A 21,080-nucleotide genomic window follows, 5' to 3' on the forward strand; every position below is an offset into this window, starting at 1 on the left:
CATCATCTCAAAACCTCAGACAAGCTGGCTCTGCCTTCCTCCCTTGCCCAGATTCTGCCCACACCCCCTCCAAGGATATGTGATTCAGCTAAGCTGGGAAGCCCAGGCCTCACATGGGCCAATACCCAGCCTCCTGTGGACTCCCTCTCTCCTTCCAGCCCCAGCAACGCTTGGGCAGACCACCTGGAGCTCCGACTCACCAATGTGCTTCCCGTACATGTGGTAGAAAAAGGAGACGCAGTAGAACTTAGCGCTGGCATTGTACAAGGGACTCACCAAACGGGCTCGGTCCCCCAGTTCCCGAGGCCTTGATGTCTCAATGAACATGTAGTAGCCTGTTGGGAAGGGGCAGATGCACCAGCAGCCTCCGCCTCACCCCACACAGGCCTCTTCCCCTCTGATTCCTTCACTGCCTTGACTTCATCTGACCCCCATGGCACCTTGTCCGCCCTGCCTCACAGCACAGCACCGGAGTCTGGGCCAGTTCTGAGCTCTACTGGACTCTCTCTTCTTCCGAATCCCCGTGAAGACAGAGTTGTGTCTCCCCCTCAAATTCGGGTTCCTTGAGGCAGGGCGCTGTCTCCCCTCAGACTGGGTCTCCCTGAGGGAAGGGCTGTGTTCCCCCCGCTCAGACTGGCCTCCCTGTCACTAGACCCCTCCCTGAAGCTGTCCTTCATTCGTTGCAGCAGGCCATGTCCTCACCCTCAGGGGTACCGCTGATATCAGTGGGGGGACCGGTGTTGGGGGAGCGCTTGGGATTCTGGGTGAGGGCGTTCTGCCGTGTCCAGTCAAAGTTGTCTGTCAGGTCCTGGGTGTAGCCACAGATCTTCTCATCTTCAAAGTGGCAGGTGTTGTCTGCTTTGGGGTGAGGGTGGGGATGAGACAAAGAGGGTCAGGCTCCTTGGGTCCCCTGGTCCAGCTTTGCCCTCCCTGGCCACCCCAAGGCAGGTCCCGTGCATCCAAACGGTGGACCCAGGACCTCAGGGCTTGAGAAAGCAGGCAACTGGGACCCTGACAAATTTGTTCCCAGAACAGAACTTCTTAAACTTTGTGCACCACAGACCCTCTGTCATCTAGTAAAGGCTAAGGACTCCATCTCAGAATAATAATTTTAGATGCATAAAATGAAATACACAGGGTTACAAAGGAAATCAATTATGTTGAGATACAGCTGTCAAAATATTTAAAACACAAATCCGTGTTGTAATAATAATAAGTGGGCTTCTTTATTATCTAATTAAATAACAAGATCTAGTGTTGGGTCTAATAACTGCTGTGGTTTTGAAGTTCTAATGAATGTTAACGATATTTAGAAATAGCTGTAACAACTTTAAGGTGATGTGAAAGCACCAGGTTTGTACTGATGACAAAGTCACAGGTAGTGATGTTACCACTGCGGTTTGTCGCCTACGTTCATCATTGAAGGAGATGTTAAACTTCTGCTAGAAGTTAGGGAAAATGAAGAAGTAATTGTATGCCCTTCCATGTTCCAGGATCACGGACCCCCCTGAATTCTATCTATATACAGATCCTTTGTGGGGAGCAGCTTCCTGGGTCTCAGATTAAGTACCCCTGCCAGAGAGAACAGGGGATGTGGATTAGCCTGGTCTCTATTTTTCTTTTAAGGACTGTGAATGGTACTGGCTGAGGAGGAAAGGCCCTGAGTTCAAGATGTCTCCCATCCCTGACCCCCCCCCCCCCCAACCACCTGTAAGCCCCAGAATAAACCCTGGATATACATGTCTCCAAGCCCAGCCCTGTTCCCCTTGGCTTCTCCTTCCAGCTGCTGGCCTCCACCCATTTTCTGAGTATCTCTCAGGGTCTTTTCCTCCCACCACGGGAGTCTTTGTGTCCCCAAAGGGAAGAAGAAGTGGGAGGGAGTTGTCTCACCTGACAGGTTGGGAGAGTTGATGGCTGAGAAAGAAAGTAGGAAAACCAAGTCAGAACTGAGGTGTGGGACTGCACAGAGGGTGCCCAGGCTTGGCACCAGGGGACAGGGTTCCCGAAACCAGGACTGGGGTCCAGAGGGGTGACAGAGTAGAACACGACACAGTGGGGGGACCCAAGCTCTGGACCCATGTGGTGAGGTTGGAAGGGGTCCCCAGGGTATGGGATGCCCCCCTCCCCCCTTACCACCACCACCACCACCACCACCTACGCTCTGTGTAGTGAATGATGCGGGAGGCCATGTCACCAGCCCCGAAGGTGGTGTAGGGTGTGAGGCGGACCTCGTAGCTGTGGGGCACACGGAGGTCGGTCAGAATGTACTCCAGCAGCTGCCCCTTCTCCACGCGCCGCACTGGGATGGCCTTCACCATGGCGTTGTGCTGATTCAACTGTAGATACAGGGAGTTCCCAGATGCCCAGCGGGCCACACCCTCCACCAGAGCACCAGCCCAGGCCCTGGTGAGACTTGGAGGGTGGGGTGGGAGCAGTGTCAGGGAGCAGAAAGCATAAAGGACTAAGAACCCAGACCCTCAGTTTCCCCATCTGTGAGATAGGACAATCACTCCTTCTATGCCTGCCTCCTAGGGCTGTCTTAGTAAACGATAGCAACACGTACTGAACAACAAAAGTGTGCTGGGAGCTATGCAGAGTAATTTGCCATTATTAACTCATTTACTCCTCAAAATAACACTTTTATGAGGTGGAACATTATAATTACTCCTATTTTACAGATGAAGAGACTGAGGCCAAACAGATGCAGTTTGCCCTAGCTCATACAGAGCTGGATTCTAGCCTAGGCAGTCTGCCCCAGAGCCACACTTTTACCCTCCACACCTAATGCCCCTTGGGCAGAACTACACCGAAGGAGACTATACAAAACATCCGCAAAGCTCTGGCCTTGCATTCTAGAGATCCTGTGGACAAGACTGACCCCACCCCCCACCTTAAGCTCCTGGCGTAAGGAAAGGCCAAGGAAAAGCTCCTGACCCGAGAGCAGATTCTACATTTTGGGAACACAGCTGGTGGCTCTGCCCTTTTTCCTGTCTGAATCCAGCAGACCCAGCCCAATTCTCAAGCCTGTGCCCAGAGCAGGAGTCCAGAGGGGGCAGGTCCCTAGAGCCTCCCAGTTTCTGCTGCTGTGTCCAGAACACTTTCTAGGTCTGAAGAGTTGTCTATAAGGGGGTCCGGCCCTGCCTCCAACCCCTTCCCACGGCTTGATGGACATTCCCAGGGTCAGCTTGCACCCGGGCCCCTGTCCCCCTTGGCCCACCTGGCGGACACTGAGTCTGTAGTTGAGCAGGGGGTCGACAGCGTCAGGCTCCCTCTGGGTCCACTGCAGCACATAGGAGTAGTTCTTGGACAGCTTGTGGCTGCGGGTGGGGTTGGGGGTGTCGAAGTAAAACTCCGGGCTGTAGGCTTTGGCTGAGAGGATGGGGATGGGGGCGTGGGGCCGGGGAGGGTGGGGGATGGGGAGAGATACAGAGAGAGGGAGTGCCGGAAAGGGAGACAGAAGAAGATGGCGAGGAACAGAGAGAGGGCATGGGGAGACAAAGAGAAAGGGAATATAGTGACAAGAGGAGACGGTGGGAGAGGAGGAGATTGGGAGAATGAGGTGCAGTCACAGGGAAGGTGGGAAATGGAGAAAAGGGAGATTGGGAATTCCAAGAGGTAGTATTGGTGAGAACAGAGAGGAAAGGCCAAGGAAAAGCCAGAGAAAAGAGAAATTTGGGAAGACACGGGGGAGGGATATCAGAGAGGACACAGGGAAAGAGGATGGGGGAAAAGACACAAAGAAGGGTAAGGACATTGAGGTACGAGGAAGAGAAGACAAAGGAGAAGGACAGAGAGAGACAAAAAGGTGGGGAGACAAGGAAAGTATGGGAGAACAGGGGAGAGGGGAAGGAGGTGGGAAATGTCACAGGGGCCTCTGGCTGGCAGGGCTGGGTGGGGTGGGGAAGGGCTGGGAAGTGACCCGTCCTGGCCCCCTGCTGTTGAGTGAGGAAATCCAAATGAGGACTAAAGGGGCACCCAGTCAGTAGGGGCTGTTGGGAGAGCTTGGGGTGCAGTAGAAGGGCACAGGCACAACTGTGGCTCTCCTCCTGGGGTGCTGCCACCAGGTCTAGCGGTGGGGAACCAACTCTCCCTCATGAAGAGGGGGGGGGATCAGCAACTCCTTCGGCCACTATGCATTCCCCTCGGCCCTCACCTCAGCCCTTTGACTCACCCAGGCCCGCCTGCAGCCCCAAACAGCCCACCCGGGAGTGACTTGATGATGAGATGGGCTGAGAGGGATTCCTGGGTACGGAGGGGCCTGAATCTGTGGGGTGACAGCTCAGGAAATGTGTGCTGGCAGGACTAGAGCCACCCACGACGTTCCAGAGAGGCTGCTGAGGGTCGTCTTCTCTCCTCTAAGCTACAGCTCTGGCCCCTCATATTGGGCCTGGGGTCACGAAAAGAGGGAGTCCCCCATCCGCAGCTTCTGGGGCCACGGATTAAAGAGGAGGGGCTTGAAACGTGATGGTTGGGATGGGGCGGTGCCCAGGACCTGAGTGGGCGGGTTTAAACCTGGTGTGGGTGGGGCTGGAGCTTACCTGCTACCAAAAAAAAAAAAAAAAAGCAAGAAATGGAGAGCTGGGATTGGACGAGACTAGAAGGGGTGGCGCCTATGCTTCAGGCAACTAGGGCCTAGGCGTGGTGTGGGCGGGTCTTTAGAGGGAAGGGCCCAAACTTGGTGCTCCAGGGACTGGAGGGGAGAAGTCTAAACCCGGGGAAGGAGGGGTTTGAGAGAGGCAGGGCTGTCCGAGGCCAAGGAACGGGGCTGAGCTAAAACGGGGGCGGGGGGAGGGGGGCTTAGGACACGTACAAGCGGACCTTGAGACGATCTACACCTGGAGTGGGCGTGGGCGAAGGGATCTAGCCTGTCTGTAGGGGTCTGGCTGTAAACGACGTCATGGTTAGGTCCGGGCGGCATGGGCGGGGCCTAGACCTGGCATGGGCGGGTCTTGGGAAGGCAGGGGCCTGAACCCAGTACGGGCAACTGGAAAGGGGCGCGGCCCAGTCCGGGAGTGGGCGGGGGGTGGAGTTGGGGCGGAGTCTGGTCCCAGGTGGGCGCGGTTGGGTGGGGCGGGACCCACGGGACTCTCACCCGAGACCTGAAAGAGGCAGGTGGCCGAGCCCACGTCATTGGAGATGCTGCACTCGTAGCTGCCGCTGCTGTCGCGGGTGACGGCGTCGAGGCGCAGTTCGGAGTGGTCGGGAGCCTCGGCGGCGACGGGGACAGCCGGCGGCGGAGGCAGCAGCTGCCCTTTGAAGCGCCACACAGCCGAGGCGATACGCTGGGGGCTGCCTCGGAGCAGCGAGCAGCGCAGCAACACGGGCCGGCCCAGCGCCTGGCGCACATCCTGGGAGCTGGGCTCCACCTCCGGCGGGACTGGGGGTGGGGGCGGCGGGGGCGGCGGTCAGCGGGGCCGAGTGGGGTTTGAGGAGCGGCCCCATTGAAGGCGACGCACTCGACCCTGCTCCCGCACCCCGCAGCCTGGAAGGATCTCAGAGCGGATACACGCTCGCAACATAACACAATGGCCACGCTCAGAACTCCCTGACCTGCAGATACCCACCCCGCTCCCGGCCATTTCCTCCAGCCGTGCTTCCCAGACTGGGCCTTTAGTCTTGCCTCAAAGGGTCCCCTCACCCCACCGTGTAGTGAAAAAGCAGCATAACGTCGGGGTTTAGAGCATGATCCCCGGAGCTAGTTGCCTTAGGTTCAAATCTCAGCCCTGCCTCAAACTAGCTAGTGAGGCGTTAGGCAAGTTACTTATCCTGGGACTCGGTTTCTCTATTTGTTAAAAATAAGGGAACGATAGAGTCCATTTATAGGGCTGTGGAGGGTTAAATAAGTTCATGCATTAAAATGCTCTTAGAGTAGGGCTTGGCACAAGGTGAGTTAACGCTCATCGTTATAGTCTCAGACACAACGTGCTCCCTTGAGAGTCTTTCAAACTCCCGTGTCTACCTGTCAAAATCAGTTATTTCTTTGCTCACTGGGTCCCTGGGAATGCAGATGGGGGTGGGGGGCACTTGGTATTGGAAGTGTGACAAGGGTCAGACTTCCCACCTTAGAACACGGGGGTGGCAAGGTTCTAGGGGTATCCGCAGTACTTGGAGGGGGCTGGTTGGACTGGAGTGTACGAAGGGGTGAAGAGGGGGGCAGGCCAGGCTGCGAACCGGGAGGGACAGCTCTGATGTGGTCCAGGTGGGGCGATGGGACTCACACTGCACGTTCAGCTGCACCTGAGCCTCGCGGGGGCGCACGTTGAAGCCATTATACCGTGCCGTCTGGCAGCGGTAGGTCCCACTCATGTCGCGGCTCACGTGCTCCAGCCGCAGCTTCCCGTCCGGAGTCTCCTCCAGGGGCAGCCCCGAGGGCAGCAGCGCTGCCTCCTTGTCCACGCGGGACCAGAGCACCGGCGGCCGCGGCTTGCCTCGAACCTCACACTGCAGCTCAGCGGGCGAGCCCTCCCGCACTGTCACCACGGCCCTGCCCTTGGGCACGCTGATGGTGGGCGGCACTGCGGTGGGGAAGCGGGTAGGAGCAAGGTTAGAGCTCCCCGCTAGCCTCTGCCGTGGGGCTTCTGCTCCCCTCCCCCTAGGAGCCTCCCTCGCGCATCCCAGATGTCCCAAAGATCCCTCAGCATCTCCAAAGCACAACTCGCCTCCCCCCATTCTCCCCACCTCCTGCACCCCTGAGGGTCTCCCAACTCGGAAAAAGGGCTGAAGTCATCTGGCCTATTCCTTCTTTCCCTTTACCCCAACAAAAGGGGGTTCCACTTTTAAACAGTTCTACCAAAGGATGCCTTCCCTCAACCCCCTCTCTCCTGCCCACTGGCCCTGCTCTAATTAAAGCTTCCATCTTGTCTTCTGGAGTGCTATTACAGATCGCTAGGCGGTCCTCCAACATCCTTACCCCTCCTCCCAAAGTAATAGAATGTCTGGAGTAACCATGATGTCCCCTAGCCTGCTAGCTGTGCCATGTGACCAAATTCTGGCCAATGGGATGTGACAGAAAATAAGGTTCTTCACAGGGAGAGGCTGTGCCCCTCTTCCCTTCCTTCTCCTTGGAGGCTGCGATGCAGATTGATGGCTGCAACTGGGACTGCCATTGTGGACAAGGCGGTGCACGCTAAGGGTCACAAGACAAGATGGAGCCTGGGGCCCTGAGGATCTGGTGGAGCAGAGCCATTATTCCAGCCCAGACTGCTCACTTTTACCAGAAAAAATAGTACACATCTACCTCGTTTAAGCCACTAGTAGCATTTCGGGATTTTCTGTTATTCACCGCCAAACCTAATCCAACCCAACACATCACCCAACTGGAGAGTCTTTTAAAGACTTCCATGGGTCCCATCCCACATGGCATGGACCAAATTAAAATGTCCGACATCAAATATGAATTATAAATAACTCTACAAGGCAAGCTGAGGTCCAGTTATCTAGTTAGCATAATTTATACTCTGTAAACATTTATACATGTGTTGGCTTTAATTTTACAGTTTTCTCTTTGTATTTTGGAGCCAATTAATTTCTTTTTCCGGGTCTGAATCATTGCCACAAGCCCTTAAAAAGCTTCCGTGCCGTAGGCATCAGGCTGATGAGCCAAATGGAGGAAATGGCCCTGCGCCCCGTTGATTTCCCTGTTTCGAAAACATCCCAGCTCCCCAACCTTCTGTGCCCTCACACGCTAAAGGGCTGTTGTCTCCCCGCTTTGAGGCTGCAGTGCCCTCAGGTTAAAACTCAAACTCCTCGCGTCTGCAAACCCAAGGGTCCTGTTCCCGTCTCTGCCTTTCCCACCTCATCTTCCCTCTCTCGTCCTGTATCCCAGCTATGGGATCCCCTTGTAAGGGATACTCTGCCCGGACACGAAGTCGTCTCCCTGTGCAAAAGTCAGGATTCGAAGGCACCTCCGAGGCCATCTGGTTCAATGTCTCACAGAGGTGAAACGGAGGCCCAGAGAATTAAAGAGGCTTAGTCAAAGTCAGCCAGCTCCTCAGTGCAAGGGGCTAGGGGCTGGAGATAAGATTCTAGAAACTCTCTCCAAAATTATCCCTTCCAAACTTCCGTCATGCATAAAATGAAAACCCTTCAGGTGTGGTTCTAAAGTCAGACTGCTAGAGTTTGAATCCCAGCTACACCACTTATTGTTTGTTACCTTAGGTAAGTCTCTTAAACTCTCTGAGCCCGTTTCTTCATCTCAAAACTGATGATAAACTATCCCATAAAGTAAACCATGAAGGTAAATGACATCAATATGAAATCATCAGAACACATAGTAAACACTCAATAAATGTTAGTCATTATTTCATTATTCTTATTTATTATTATCGGAATAAAGACCCAAATCCCTGCATGATCTTGCCCCTGCTGGCCCCTCCACTCTCTCACATCTCACTCCATTCTCCCAGTCGCACTCTCCTTGGGTGCTCCAAATGGCCCATGCGCTTACCTGCCCCAGTGCCTTTGCACATGCTGATTCTTTGGCCTGCCTTTCTCTTCCACCCTCCCTTGTTCTCCTTTGCCTAGTAAAACCTGCCCCTCCCTCAGATCTCAGATCAAACATTCTGAGGAAACTTTCCTGACTCTCACGTATCACTGTTTGCAGTCATATATTTATCTGTGAGACTATCTGAACAACGTTTGCTTTCCCACTTAGTTCAATGTAAGCAGAGCTTATCTGCCCACCACTCTACCCCCGAGCCTAGCACAATGCCTGGCATATAATAGGTGCTTAATAAATGTGTGCAACGTGAACAAATGGTGTTCCCCTCACTGTGGCCTCCTTTTTTCAAGCTACTGTCCCCACCTCCCCTCTGTGGGCCTCTCCGGCTCCCTCACACACACACCCCATGCTGCTTCAGCTGCCCACCTGTCTCAGAGGAGATGTTGACCTCGACGCTCAGGTCAGGCACTGGTGCCCCTGGGAAGGAGGCCACGCAGAGGTAGGTGCCATAGTCACTGAAGTGCAGGTCAATGAGCTCTAGGCTGCTGGTGACGGCAGGCAACTCAGGGTCGTTTCGGGTCACCAGCAGCCTCTTGGACATGCGTGCCGGCTTGCCATTCTTGAACCACTGGTAAGTCACCTTCTCCTGGGGCACCGCATCCACATGGCATGACAGCTTCAGGTCTTGGCCCAGCTGTATGTTCTCACTCTCTTTGATCACATCTGGGGTGATCTGGAACGTAGCATTCTTCATGGCTACAGGTGGATGGGGAGGGAAGGGTGGCTGGGGCTGGCCCAAAGCCAAGGCTCTATGTCCCACCCCCATCCAGACCCAGCTTCTCTCCTTGAACCAGCCCTCCCTGCAGGCTGGGGGCTACAACCCCATCCCACCCCCAAGAGAAACCATCACTTTACTTGGAAATTGCTCTGCTTGTTCAGATGCATTTTGAAAAGTTCAAAAAAGCTGGCTGTAGAAAAGCAGGTTTAGTAATTGTTCTAGCCACTGTTGACTGAACATCCACTATGTGAGAGGCACTGTTCTAAGCCCTTTACATGGGTTGACTCATTTAACCCATCCCACAGTCTTTGAGGGAGGCACTTTCCTGTCCCCATTTTACAAAGGACAGAACTGAGGCTCAGACAGTTTAAGGAACTTGCCCGAAGAAGTAGCCAACCTTGAATTCAGACTCAGCCTACGCTCTTAACGGCTGTGCTGCTTTATTTTTGTTCTTTTCTAAACCTTGAATATGCAAAATACAAATTTTGGAAAGATGTGCCAGAATGTACTAGTACTTCTATCTAAAGAGTGGAACTGAGGGGAAATTTTAATTTGCACATTTTATCCTTTTGTCCTGTTTGATTCTTTGCAATAAGTTTGTGTAATTTTTATAATGAAAGCCTAATACGATAATTTTACATGACGTTACATAAAAACACAGAGTTTAGAAAAATGAAAGGTCTAGCCTTTTTTGAAAAGTCTAAATGTTAAAAAAAAGAAAAAGAAAAAGAAAAACCTGAATATTGTTCTGACGTAGCCAAGAGGTAGACAGCATTCTTAATATTTGGGTGCGGATTCAATAGGACCGTGGGTACAATGGCCATGAACCAGGACTGGCCCGGGGCAAAGCAGGCTGTACGTCACCCTAAGAGGTAACCGTAAGTATTTGATGTAAATTGCAATCTCACGAACCCAGGTTTTAAAGGCCCCGAATGTAATTAGGTGGAGAAAAATAATCTGACAGAAGAAGAACCATCAGAGGAAGAAACAGTCATCAGCAACAATCTGGCTACTGTGTTTCTTGCTCTGGTTAAGTAAAAAGTCACTGAGAGCTAGCTGCTTTTTGTGAGAAGAGTCAGAGAGAGACTGGTTGGTGAGGGAAGAACAAAAGGAAAGTCCATTTCATCAGAAGATTCTCCACTGAATTTGACAGAAGCTGTACTTTATTTTCAAGTGCTAAAGAGCTGGAATCAAGCCTAGATCTTTAAAACTTTCAAATAAACAATAAACAAACAACCTAAGGTTACTCCTAAGTCAGAAGAATTTAAAGTTCTCTCTGTAAAGCACCTGAGCAAAATCAAGATCATACGGAGCAGCTAATGAGGCTGAAGTTTCCTAAGGGAAGTGTTTGTACTTCATTTGCGCCCCCAAGTTTTGTATCATTTTTACATTTACTAATTACCTTCAGACTCACTGACATGCTTTGCTAATAAAGATTTGCATATGAGGTATGTGCAAATGTATGTTACTTTCATTTTAACTCCATTAAAAAGGTAGAAACCAGGGGCGCCTGGGTGGCTCAAACGGTTGAGCGTCCGACTTCGGCTCAGGTCATGGTCTCGCGGTTTGTGGGTTCGTGCCCCGCGTCGGGCTCTGTGCTGACGGCTTGGAGCCTGGAGCTTACTTCGGATTCTGTGTTTCCTCCTGTCTCTGCCCCTCCCATGTTCATGCTCTATCTCTCACTGTCTCTCAATAATAAATAAACATTTTAAAAAATAATTAAAAAAATAAAAAGGTAGAAACCATTGTACGGGAAGAGAGGAAATTTCTCTTGCAGACTGGAATGTCCACATTTAGCTTTTCGCAGCCTCAGTTTCCCAATCTAAAAAAAAAAATGTAGGTAATCAATGCCAGCCCTTCTCCCTTCTTCCATTGTTGAGATGATATTTGGGAGAGGAGATTACAAATAAAATGTTCTACAAATCGTGGTCCTGCTGCCCGCGGGCAGACACCTGAGTTGCGGGGAAATCACAGTGCCTGGAACACGCCTCCTCGGCATATCTCATCCCCGAAAAGGAAGCAGACAGGCCCCTCTCCTAGGTCACTGGCAGTTCCTGGAGGACAGGGACGCTGCCTGCCTCCCGAGTTCCCTCCCACCCCTCTGGACCCACGTACATCGCACCAGCAGGTTGACGGTCTTCTTGGCAGGATTGCCCACGTTGTTGGTGGCTGTGCAGTTGTAGTAGCCAGAGTCCCGGGCCTGCACTGAAGGGATGCTGAGGGTGCCGCTCTGAGCCAGGGCACCCAGGGGCAGCGGGCCCGGCCCGTGGGACCACTGCAGCTGGGGTAAGGGATCACCGCCTGTCAGCAGGCACTGTACCGTCACATTCTCCCCAGGGTTTACCACCAGAGTTTCATTCACAGACAGCTTCAGGGCTGGTGGTGCTAAGAGGACAAGGAGGTGGGGTCTTAGGGGACCATGAGGCAGGGCTGGGGGAGGGGTGGGGTCCAGGGAAACCATGGGGTTGGAGAAGGCCCAGAGGGAGAAGAGAGGGGAGAAGTCAGGGAGCAGGCGTGGGAGAGGAGGGGACGCACTAATGGTGACGTGCCTGGAGTCCTGTGTGGGGTGGGGCACTTTCTCCTGGCTGGGGAGTGAACCAGGTGGGCAAAGGGCATGGGCAGGGCAGTCCTGTACCCGTGGTGTTGGTGAGCCGGAAGGTGATGGCCTTGTCCGGGATGCCGCACACGTTGCGTACAGACACCTGGCAGGTGTAGCTGGCGTAGTCCTGGGGCCGCAGGTTCTTCAGCTTCAGGACCTTGGTCTCCCCCTAGGGCAGGAGCACACCACTGGGCTGAGGGGCCTGCTTGGGTCTCCTGGGATCCCGCACACATTCACCCAGCACGAGCGGCTGAAGCAAATTCCTATTTTCATTCCTATCTTTCCAACCTCCACACCGTTTATCCCCAGGGAGCCTGAGCCTGGGATGGGTACTGCGCTCTCCGTAGCTTGAGCGTCTCTGGATGCGATGTCCTGGTACACACAGCCAGAACCACGCCTCAGCTTTCCCACTCTGGGAAAGGGAGCATAAGGAAGGAATCCTGCCCTGTCTTACAACCTATACAGACATGGGGTTGGCCCACAGGCCACGTCCACATGGGGAGCTTTGACAGCCACCAGGGACAGCCACCTCTGAAAGACTCTGTCCCTGGCAGGACAGATTCATCACCATCTCCCGGGACTGGAGGGGACCCATGGGAAGCACAGTCATCTCTCTGCCCCCCAACTCCTGCTGTGCCTGCCCAGGAGCACCCCCCCCCCACCATGTGCATGCAAGGATGACACATCCGCCCCTCGGGGGTGCCTTTTCTAACAAGCGATGTTCCAGGAAGACACGCTGCCTTGGGGACTCTGCTATCCTCACCACTGCTCCCTGACCTTTCTGTCCTGATCTCATCTGGCCCAAGTTTTCTGAAGCCCAATCAGAACGCATGCTTCTGAGGTCAGAACAGAATCATTAGAGTCAGGGCAGCCCCTGGAACACCAGATCATGAGGCCTCAGTCCCCACGTTCCCCTCCCTTGCTGGGTGCACAAGGAAGAGTGTGGGGGGAGCCATGAGGAGACAGGCCAGCTGCCGTCCATCCTGACCTGGGTGTAGAGGGGTTCATAGATGTCGACCCCATTGTCCTGGCTGTGGGACAGGGTGTCGGAGCCCCGCTTCCAGATGAAGCGGGCAGGCGGGTTGGAGTTGACAGTACAGCGCAGGAACACCGTCTTCTCCTGGTAGAAGTTGCCTCGAACGTCGCTCACCGTCTGGTGCACCGTCAGCACAGGCTCATCCAGGTCTGCAAGGACACAGCCCCAGCGAGGTCAGGGCTGGGTGACCCCCACGGTGGGGGGGCTTGGGCTCCTGGCAGCCCCCCAGGAAAGCTAAGCCACCGTCAAGGGATGTCTCCAGAGAGCCAGATGCCGCCCCAGCCCTGCTTGCTTGACCAACGTGTTAGAGGCAGGGAATGGACTTCATGGCTTCCTAGCTGTCCCTCACAGGAACTGCATGGGGGTGTCTACCTTCACCCTCCCATCATGGGATGGAGGAAGCAGGGCACACTGGAAATCAGGGCACTGTCCAAATCCAAGGTTACCTGTTAATTTGCAGTGTGGCCTGCCTAAGTCCCGTCTCTCTCTGGGCCTCTTTCCTCACTGGTAAACTGGACTCGATTGGTGGTTCTCACCTCTGTTTGTGTGACAGAATCACATGGAGATTTTCTTTTTTAATGCCAAAGCCTGGCAGAGCTCACTGATGGTGTCAGAAGTCACAAGAATGATTGCCTCTAAGGAGATTACTGAACTGGGAGGGAGCATGAGGGAACTGTCGGGGGGCCTGGAAATGCTCTTGAACTGGATGGTGTTTACATAGGCATACACATAAGAATTCATTGAACTGTATATTTAAGATTAGTGCACTCTAGGGGCGCCTGGGTGGCTCAGTTCGTTAAGCGTCCAACTTCGGCTCAGGTTATGATCTCGCGATTTGTGGGTTCAAGTCCCTCATGGGGCTCTGTGCTGACAGCTTGAAGCCTGCTTTGGATTCTGTGTCTCCCTCTCTCTCTGCCCCTCCCCCACTCACTCTGTCTCTCGCTCTAAAAAACAAATAAACATTTAAAAAATATTAGTTAACTCTATTGGATGTAAGTTAATCCTCAATAAAAAAAAAAAAAAAAGTTGAAGAAAAAATCCCAGGGCGCCTGTGTGGCTCCGTTGGTTAAGCATCCAATGTTGGCTCAGGTCATGATCTCACAGTCTGTGGGTTCGAGCCCCATGTCAGGCTCTATGCTGACAGCTCAGAGCCTGGAGCCTGATTCAGATTCTGTGTCTCGCCCCCCACCCCCAACCCCTGCTCTCTCTGTCCCTCCCCAACTTGTGCTCGCTTTCTCTCTCTCTCAAAAATAAATAAACTTAAAAAAAAAAAAAGAAACAAAAACAATCCCGATGCCGGCCCCACCCCCAATTACATCAGAATCTCTGGAAGTGGGACCCAGGCATCAGTATTTTCTTTATAAGATCCCCTAGGAGGGGCCTGGGTGGCTCAATCAGTAAAGTGCCCAACTCTTGATTTGGGCTCAGGTCATGATCTTTGCAGTTCCTGGGATCAAGCCCCATGTCAGGCTCTGTACTGATGGCACAGGGCCTGCCTGGATTCTCTCTCTCCCTCTCTCTCTCCCCTCCCCTGTTCACACACACACACTCTCTCTCAAAATAAATGAATAAACATTAAACCAAAACAAGAGCCCCTAGACATTCTAATGTACAGCCAGTGTTGTGAACCACAGGAATCAACAACCCACAGTCTAACATCCCACAAGAGGCATTCCAACATCCCGTCACTCTTTCCTTGCACAGCCCCCATGGACAGAAGTCATAACAAAGACCATGGGTGGAGGTAAGGTATTGATGACACCTAAGCCATGCCTGCCAGCCCTTTCCAGCACCAATAACTCAAAAAATGATCCTCAGCCCCAGGGTTTGGCAGGCCCTTGGGTGGCTGATGGGAGACAGAAGGGTCTAAGGTTCCAGTGGTCACCACTTGGAGGTCTCACCGGGGGGCGTGAGGCATAGTTAATGGGTAGAATCATTGCAGAAATTAAGATGGTGCCAGAGAGGCCCCTTGGGTTGGCTCTACGGTTTCTGGGTACCTAGGATCAGCCTGGGTGAGCACAAAGGCAGGTGGCAAGCAGTAAAATAGCCTCTTGGGGTTAATGGGGTATCTCCATGGAAGGTAGGTAGGGACTAGGGGCTTCTCATTCAACCAGCAGCAAGGACTGAGGGGTGCTTGGTTATGTAGGTGGTGGGGGTAGGGAAGATTCAGAGGTACCCTTGGGACAAAAGCAGAGATATGAGGTCCTGTGGGAAGGGCACTGGACCAGAGTCAAGAGCACCTTTGCAGGTGAACAAGTCACAAACACAAACCCTTGGTACCTCATATCATCTGTGAAAAAGAGTATAATCCAAACTGTCCTGCCCTCCCTGACAACTTTTTTTTTTTTTTAAGTTTATTTATTTTGAGGGCAAGAGAGGGAGGGAAGGGTAGAGAGAGGGAGAGAGAGAATCCCAAGCGGGCTCTGCGCTGACAGCCACACAAGGCTTGAACTCACCAACAGTGAGATCATGACCTGAGCCAAACCAAGAGTTGGAGGCTTAGCCGACTGAGCCACCCAGAGGCCCCTCCCTGACCACTTTAGAGGGACGTTGCAAGGTTCATACAGATTGCAGACGGATATGTGTGAATTGTATAGGACGATACGAGGAACAGCAGATATGCCCCTCTAGTCCGGGAGAGAGAAGAAGGTCTCTACTGTCTTCTTCCATGGAGCTATTGCTTCTTCGGCCTCCTTTCCACCCGCCTCCTTCTTCCCAGGCTGAGCACGCGGGGGCACCCACGGCGCCAACTCACACTGCACATCCACACGAATAGACTTGATGGCGGGCACGCCCACGCCGTTCTCAGCCTTGCAGTAGTAGCGGCCGCCCTGTGTGCGTGCGATGCGCTCGATGCGCAGCGTCTCGTTGAACACTGACGTCTCCTGGAACTTGTCGGATGCGCTGCCCGCAGTCTTGGTCCAGCGCACCTGGACCGGCAGGGTGGGACACAGTCAGACGTGGCAGTGAGGGTGGGGGGCACACCCGGGCCTGGGAAACTAACCCAGACAGACTCCCAGGGATACACAGATGGGGCAGGAGGCCTCAGGGAAGAGCCTGGGAAATCTGAGGTCGGGATGGAGGAGGCTTTAAATAAGGCTGTGTAGTGCAGTGGTTAAGAGCATGGGTTTGGGCAAATTACCCAACCTTTCCTGCCTTCCTTTCCTCATTAGTAAAATAGAGAACATTATGCCCTCCTAAGGTTACTGGGAGGATTACATGTGCCTTAGTGCCTTAGTGCCTGTAAGACTAAGAATTTGGTAAAATTTTTAGTAGCCTTGGGTAGGCTATTCCTCTCTCAGCTTCAGATTTTTCATCTGTGAAAGAGGTCTCTGAGGTAGCCAGCCTCCAAGATGGCCCCAGTGATCCCTGCCTCTAGTCCTTTTCTGTGGTGCCTTCCCACTTTGTACCAGGGCTGGTCTGTGTGACCAATATAACACACCAGGCATGATGGTATGTCACTTCCAAGACCAGGTTATAACAGACTGTGACTTCCATCTTGGGGCAAGCCATCTGGCTGTCACGAGCAGCCCTGTGCAGGGGTCCACAGGGAAATAATGGAAACCTCAGGTCAACAGCCACAGGAGTTAGCTTGCAAGTGGGTCCTCCAGCCCCAGTCAGCTCTCAAATGACTGCAGCCTCCTGAGATACCCTGAGCCAGAACTGGCCAGCTAAGCTGCTCCTGGATTCTGATCCCACAGGAACTGTGAGACACTAAGTGCCTACTGTTTTAAGTCCCTGAGTTTTACAGCATTTGTCATGCAGCAATAGATAACTGTAACTATCATATAGCATAATACTCACTTTGCAGAGTCATTGTGAGGTAGCCCCTGGCCCATATTAGTCATTCAACAAATTCCTATTATTATATTTGCCCTAAATTGTGGGAAACTATTGAGGATCACACAAGAAACTGGAGCTACTCCTCAGGGTACCAGACGTTTAAGAAAAATTGATCGGTTCCAGATGATTGAGTCTTGAGGACTGGGGGATGGGGTAGGGAAGTTTCCATCTTAAAGTTGGGGAGAATTGCTTATTACTGAGACAGGGCAAGGTGCCTGATGCTGGTGAATAGGTCAGGCCATAGGCCACAAAAACAGCAAGGCTCAGGAGAAGTGGGTGAAGGGCAACCTTCTCATTCAGAGAAGCGTCACTGCAGGCCTCATTGTTGCTACTGTCATCCCCCCGCCACCCTCAACTTTTCCCTCAGGGACCTAGAGGGGACAAAACCTGCAGAAGGCTATAGGCAATTTCAGGCAATTCATACTTAGGTCAGAGGGTGCTTTGGAGAGAAACCAAGGCCATGAGAATATCTTTTCTTTTACATTTGACATTTTGCAGTTTTACTGTGTTTATCTAGATGGGATGTGTTTAGAAACTGCTTTGGATTTGCTTTGTTTTATCCACCTGAGGGTTTGTACCTTTCTTCAGGTCAGCACAATTCTCAGTCTTTACCTCCTCGAATGTTGTCTTCTCTCAGTTTTTTCTAGTCTGTCCTTCCAGAATGCCTACGTTTATGTTGGAGCTTGTCATTCTATTCTCCATGCCTCCCAGCTTCCTTTCCACATTTCCATCTCTTTGTCTCCTCCAGACCACACTGTAGTTGATTTCCCTGGATCTATCATCCAATTCGCTAATTTTCTCTTTAGCTATCTCTATGCACAGAGGCCAAGTTTTTAAAAAGACTGTGTTATTTTTATCTCTAGGATTTCTATTTGTTTTTCTCCCCCATATCGAACTGATCGGGTTGTACAATCTCTTGTCTTGTGGATTATATTCCTTTCATTATCTCTTGAAACACTTTAATCATATTTATTTTAAAGATCCTTTCAGATTGTTCTGTTATCTCTGTTTCCTCAGATGTGGATTGCTCAATTTTTTTTGGCGGGGGGGTGGCGGGGGGAGGAGGGTCTATGGATTGGCTCTCCTGGCAGTGTATTTTCAAATACGTTTGGAAACTTTACTCCACGGGCTTGCATTTCATGGGAGTTTTCTTCCACAGAAGTCCCACTTAGGCCCTCACAGGCCTGTCTGTGGTATAGCTTTCATGGTTCCCAATGCCCAAGACACATAGGTTCACAGGTTCCAACTAGTTTTTATATTAATTTCTCAGCTTAGGGTTTCCTCACCACTTGGATAGTGCAAGACACAGACAGCCTAAGGGTTGTGCTCCTTCGTAGGTAACTCTGTTTATACCCATGCCCTGAAGCAGAATCTGATCCCTGCTGTGACTCTAGGATGTGGGACAGAGCTCTTCTGGTCCCCATTCACAGGTGATGCCCTTGTCCAGCTTCCTGCTTTAGGTAGAGAGTCTAGGTCTAACCTCCAAGCATAGATGGACCTGTGGCCTCAACTCATATCCCCCATGTGTGTGTTAATACTACTATCCCTGAGGTGAGTACACAGTCCAAGCCCCTCCAAGGAGTTCTTCACCTTCTGCTCACTGCCATTGCTACGGATCCTTCATTCTGGCCCTCAAGATTCCCTCTCTGTTGCTACTTGTTTGGAGTGGGGAATTCCATGCCCACTCAGCCCCCCATCCTGACCTCGAAGTGGGCCATGAGATGCTGCTTCCCTGTTCCCCTACTAGATTGGATGCTCCATGACAACAGAACTGTAACTGTATCTTTAGGACCCCTCACAGTGCTGGGCACATAGCAGGTGCTCCATAAATATTTGTTGTAATGAACTGAGCAAACAAGGAGGTAGACGGCATTTCAGGAGAAGGGAGCAGAAGTGGCTAACGCAGGAATGAACAGGGTGTACTTGGGCAAGTGTGACTGGAGCACAGGGTGTGAGGAGGATGGCAGTGGAGGTCAGACAGGCAGAAAGGCAGGTGGGGCCAGCCTATGGGAGGTCTTCACTTCCACCCCTAGCAGCCTGAAATGGGTCTGGTAGGTAATAGGTAAACCATCGAAAGTGTCTGAGCTGGGGAGTGATAGGACAGAGCAGGTTTGAAGATGATGATTCTGGGAATGGGGTACAGAAGCAGAAGCGTGGGGATCCAGTTAGTCTATTGCAGTGGTCCAAGGGATAGGACTGAAGGTCTGGCCTCCAGAGGTAATGAGGAATAGAAGCAGAAGACCCATGCGGGAGACATAAAAACAGAGGCCTCAGAGGCTGGCTAGATGTGGGGAATGAGAAGGCAGAGTCAAATATTAGCCCAAGGGTTTGAACCTAGGTAGCAGGAGGAACAATGAAATCATGGATGGAAGTAGAAAAAAGAGTGTGTGCACGCACAGCCACAGACACGAACGACTCAAAAACGCGACGCACAAGGGGACACACACAGATGGCCAGTGCAGCCTTAGGGAGAGATGGCCCAACTGCCTCCCTGGCATTAGGGAGGACCATCCCGATGTCACACCTGATACAAACACCAACCTGAAGGCTGGCAGCATTGTCACTTCTAAACAAAACTTTGAGAAGAAGCGAGCAGTGAATAATGGTTTTAGGTTGAGTCTTTAGGGGTCTCCTTGTCCATCTGCTGGTTTCAAGGCCAAACCCATCAAAGCCATCCCTCTTCCCAAGATTATCCCAAAAAACTATTTTGCATTTCACTGTCCTCCCTAGGATCCAATGAAAAATTTTCTGCTGCTCTTAAATGCCACGGCAGCTCACCAGCAAATTCCATCATTCCTCCAGCCCGGCTCCTGCCTCTTGCCACCAGCTTCGGTGAGAACTGGCCAACGCTTCTGACGGAACCATATACGTGGTCTGTGACAAAATTTCCCTGGCTTCTGGTAAATTTACTCATCTTCTGCTGCTTTCTAATTGCTTTCAGGCTTTTACCATCAAGAATGTGGGGCTTGCCTACCTGAAGCCTCCTGAAGAAGAGAATGTATTATATGTTGTTGGTAACTCCTGAAGCCCCCAACCCAAAGATGGACACACTGGGAGGAGGTGCGCTAAAGCTACAGCGGATGCTGGTTCTGGATTCGAATTCTGCTTCCACCCTCACAGGAGCTGTGTGATCTTGGGAGTTTACTCAACCTCCCTGAGCCTTGATTTCCTCAGCTGTGAAGTGGATGCCCTAATGTCTTCCTCACAGCATGGTCGTGAGGCTCCAACAAGAAAACACTGGAGGAAGTACCTAGCACAGTGTTGGCACGTGGTCTTCCCTCAAACGGAGGTTGAAGGTGCGTGTGAGGAAGCGTCTGCACAACAGATACAATGGGAATGAAGTAGAATTCAGCAACTGACGTTGAATTATTCCCTCAGTCGTCGATGTTTTCAGGTGAATAAGCTCACAGACTCCAGCCCTTCCCTACCGCGTTCATTTTCCAGCTATTTCCTAGCCCCAGCCTTCTGTGTTGGGTTTACTGGCCAACATCCACCTCTTACCCCCAGCTCCTGCTGCCTCTTCTCTAGCTCTGGGCCCAGAGTGGGGCGCGGAGTGAGGAGGTAAGGGCAGGGGAGGCACGTGCGAGGCCAGGGTGGGGCTTACCTGGGGCCGAGGGTGCCCGGTGACAAGGCACTGCAGCACGAGGGTGTCCCCCTCCCGGATGGTGTAGACGCGCTCACTGATGTTGTCCTCCTTCACCACACACGCCTGGCCCGCGTGGACGATTTGAGCCTGGGCGGGAGCTGGCGGGAGAGGGGGCAGGTTTAGGTAAGAGGCACCAAGGCCAGCGGGGGTCTAAGGCTCCCTCCTCTGAGTGTGTTAGGGGGGAGATGTCAGCCCAGAACTCCCCAGGCCATTCCTTAGAGGCCTGACCTATGGAGCTCTGGAAAGAATACTCCCAGGGTCCCAGGCTAGGCCCAGAAAGGTCAAGGACTCAGGAAAGGGGTAGTTCCTCCTCATCCCACCCTCCTTGCAAGAGTTCTGTGTTTTCAATGAGCTGATGAGTATGAGGGGCTCAGTAATCCATACAGATGGGTCATCTCTCCGTGAGCATCGCTGTCTTAGCAGCCTCTGTAGCAGAGACTGCTGGCGCTCCCCCAGGTCCCCATACCTGCCGGGTACATCCATCCCCCAGCTGCTAGGCACATACAGCTCACCTTCCGCTGGGAACTGTCCTTCACCAGTGGGAGCTGCCTGAGCCAGAAATGCCTGGGAGCTCTCCCCTTCCCCTAGTGCATATGCACATAGTCCAATGGCTGACAGATCCCCGTCTCCTGGTGGGATGACTATGGTGCCATTTGCACTCCAGAGCCCCCCTGGGAATAGGTTGAGGCTAAAACGACTGAACCACATTTCTGTCTGTCTGCTTCCCCATCCAGTTTC

At 52.5% G+C, this 21,080-nt stretch overlaps 1 protein-coding gene across 4 annotated transcripts in view; it reads right to left on the reverse strand.

Annotated features, from left to right (window-relative positions):
- MDGA1 (MAM domain containing glycosylphosphatidylinositol anchor 1) overlaps positions 1–21,080 on the reverse strand; it is a 60,612-nt gene that overhangs the window by 9,844 nt on the left and 29,688 nt on the right. The window contains exons 2-14 of one of the 4 annotated variants that reach the window (XM_040473385.1): positions 20,301–20,440; positions 15,609–15,783; positions 12,806–13,002; positions 11,854–11,986; positions 11,334–11,603; positions 8,867–9,196; positions 6,219–6,515; positions 5,093–5,377; positions 3,218–3,317; positions 2,159–2,412; positions 1,891–1,914; positions 703–858; positions 201–335 (exon numbers count right to left, since the gene is read on the reverse strand). In XM_040473385.1, coding sequence (XP_040329319.1) covers positions 201–335; positions 703–858; positions 1,891–1,914; positions 2,159–2,412; positions 3,218–3,317; positions 5,093–5,377; positions 6,219–6,515; positions 8,867–9,196; positions 11,334–11,603; positions 11,854–11,986; positions 12,806–13,002; positions 15,609–15,783; positions 20,301–20,440 — 2,496 coding nt within the window. Of the gene's footprint in view, positions 1–200; positions 336–702; positions 859–1,890; positions 1,915–2,158; positions 2,413–3,217; positions 3,370–5,092; positions 5,378–6,218; positions 6,516–8,866; positions 9,197–11,333; positions 11,604–11,853; positions 11,987–12,805; positions 13,003–15,608; positions 15,784–20,300; positions 20,441–21,080 lie in introns of all 4 variants that reach the window. The other 3 variants (XM_040473386.1, XM_040473387.1, XM_040473388.1) reach the window with 3 other exon arrangements.

This window comes from Herpailurus yagouaroundi, unplaced genomic scaffold (assembly GCF_014898765.1).
Source record: "Herpailurus yagouaroundi ecotype Mexico unplaced genomic scaffold, PumYag 139, whole genome shotgun sequence".
Classification (NCBI taxonomy): domain Eukaryota; kingdom Metazoa; phylum Chordata; class Mammalia; order Carnivora; family Felidae; genus Herpailurus; species Herpailurus yagouaroundi.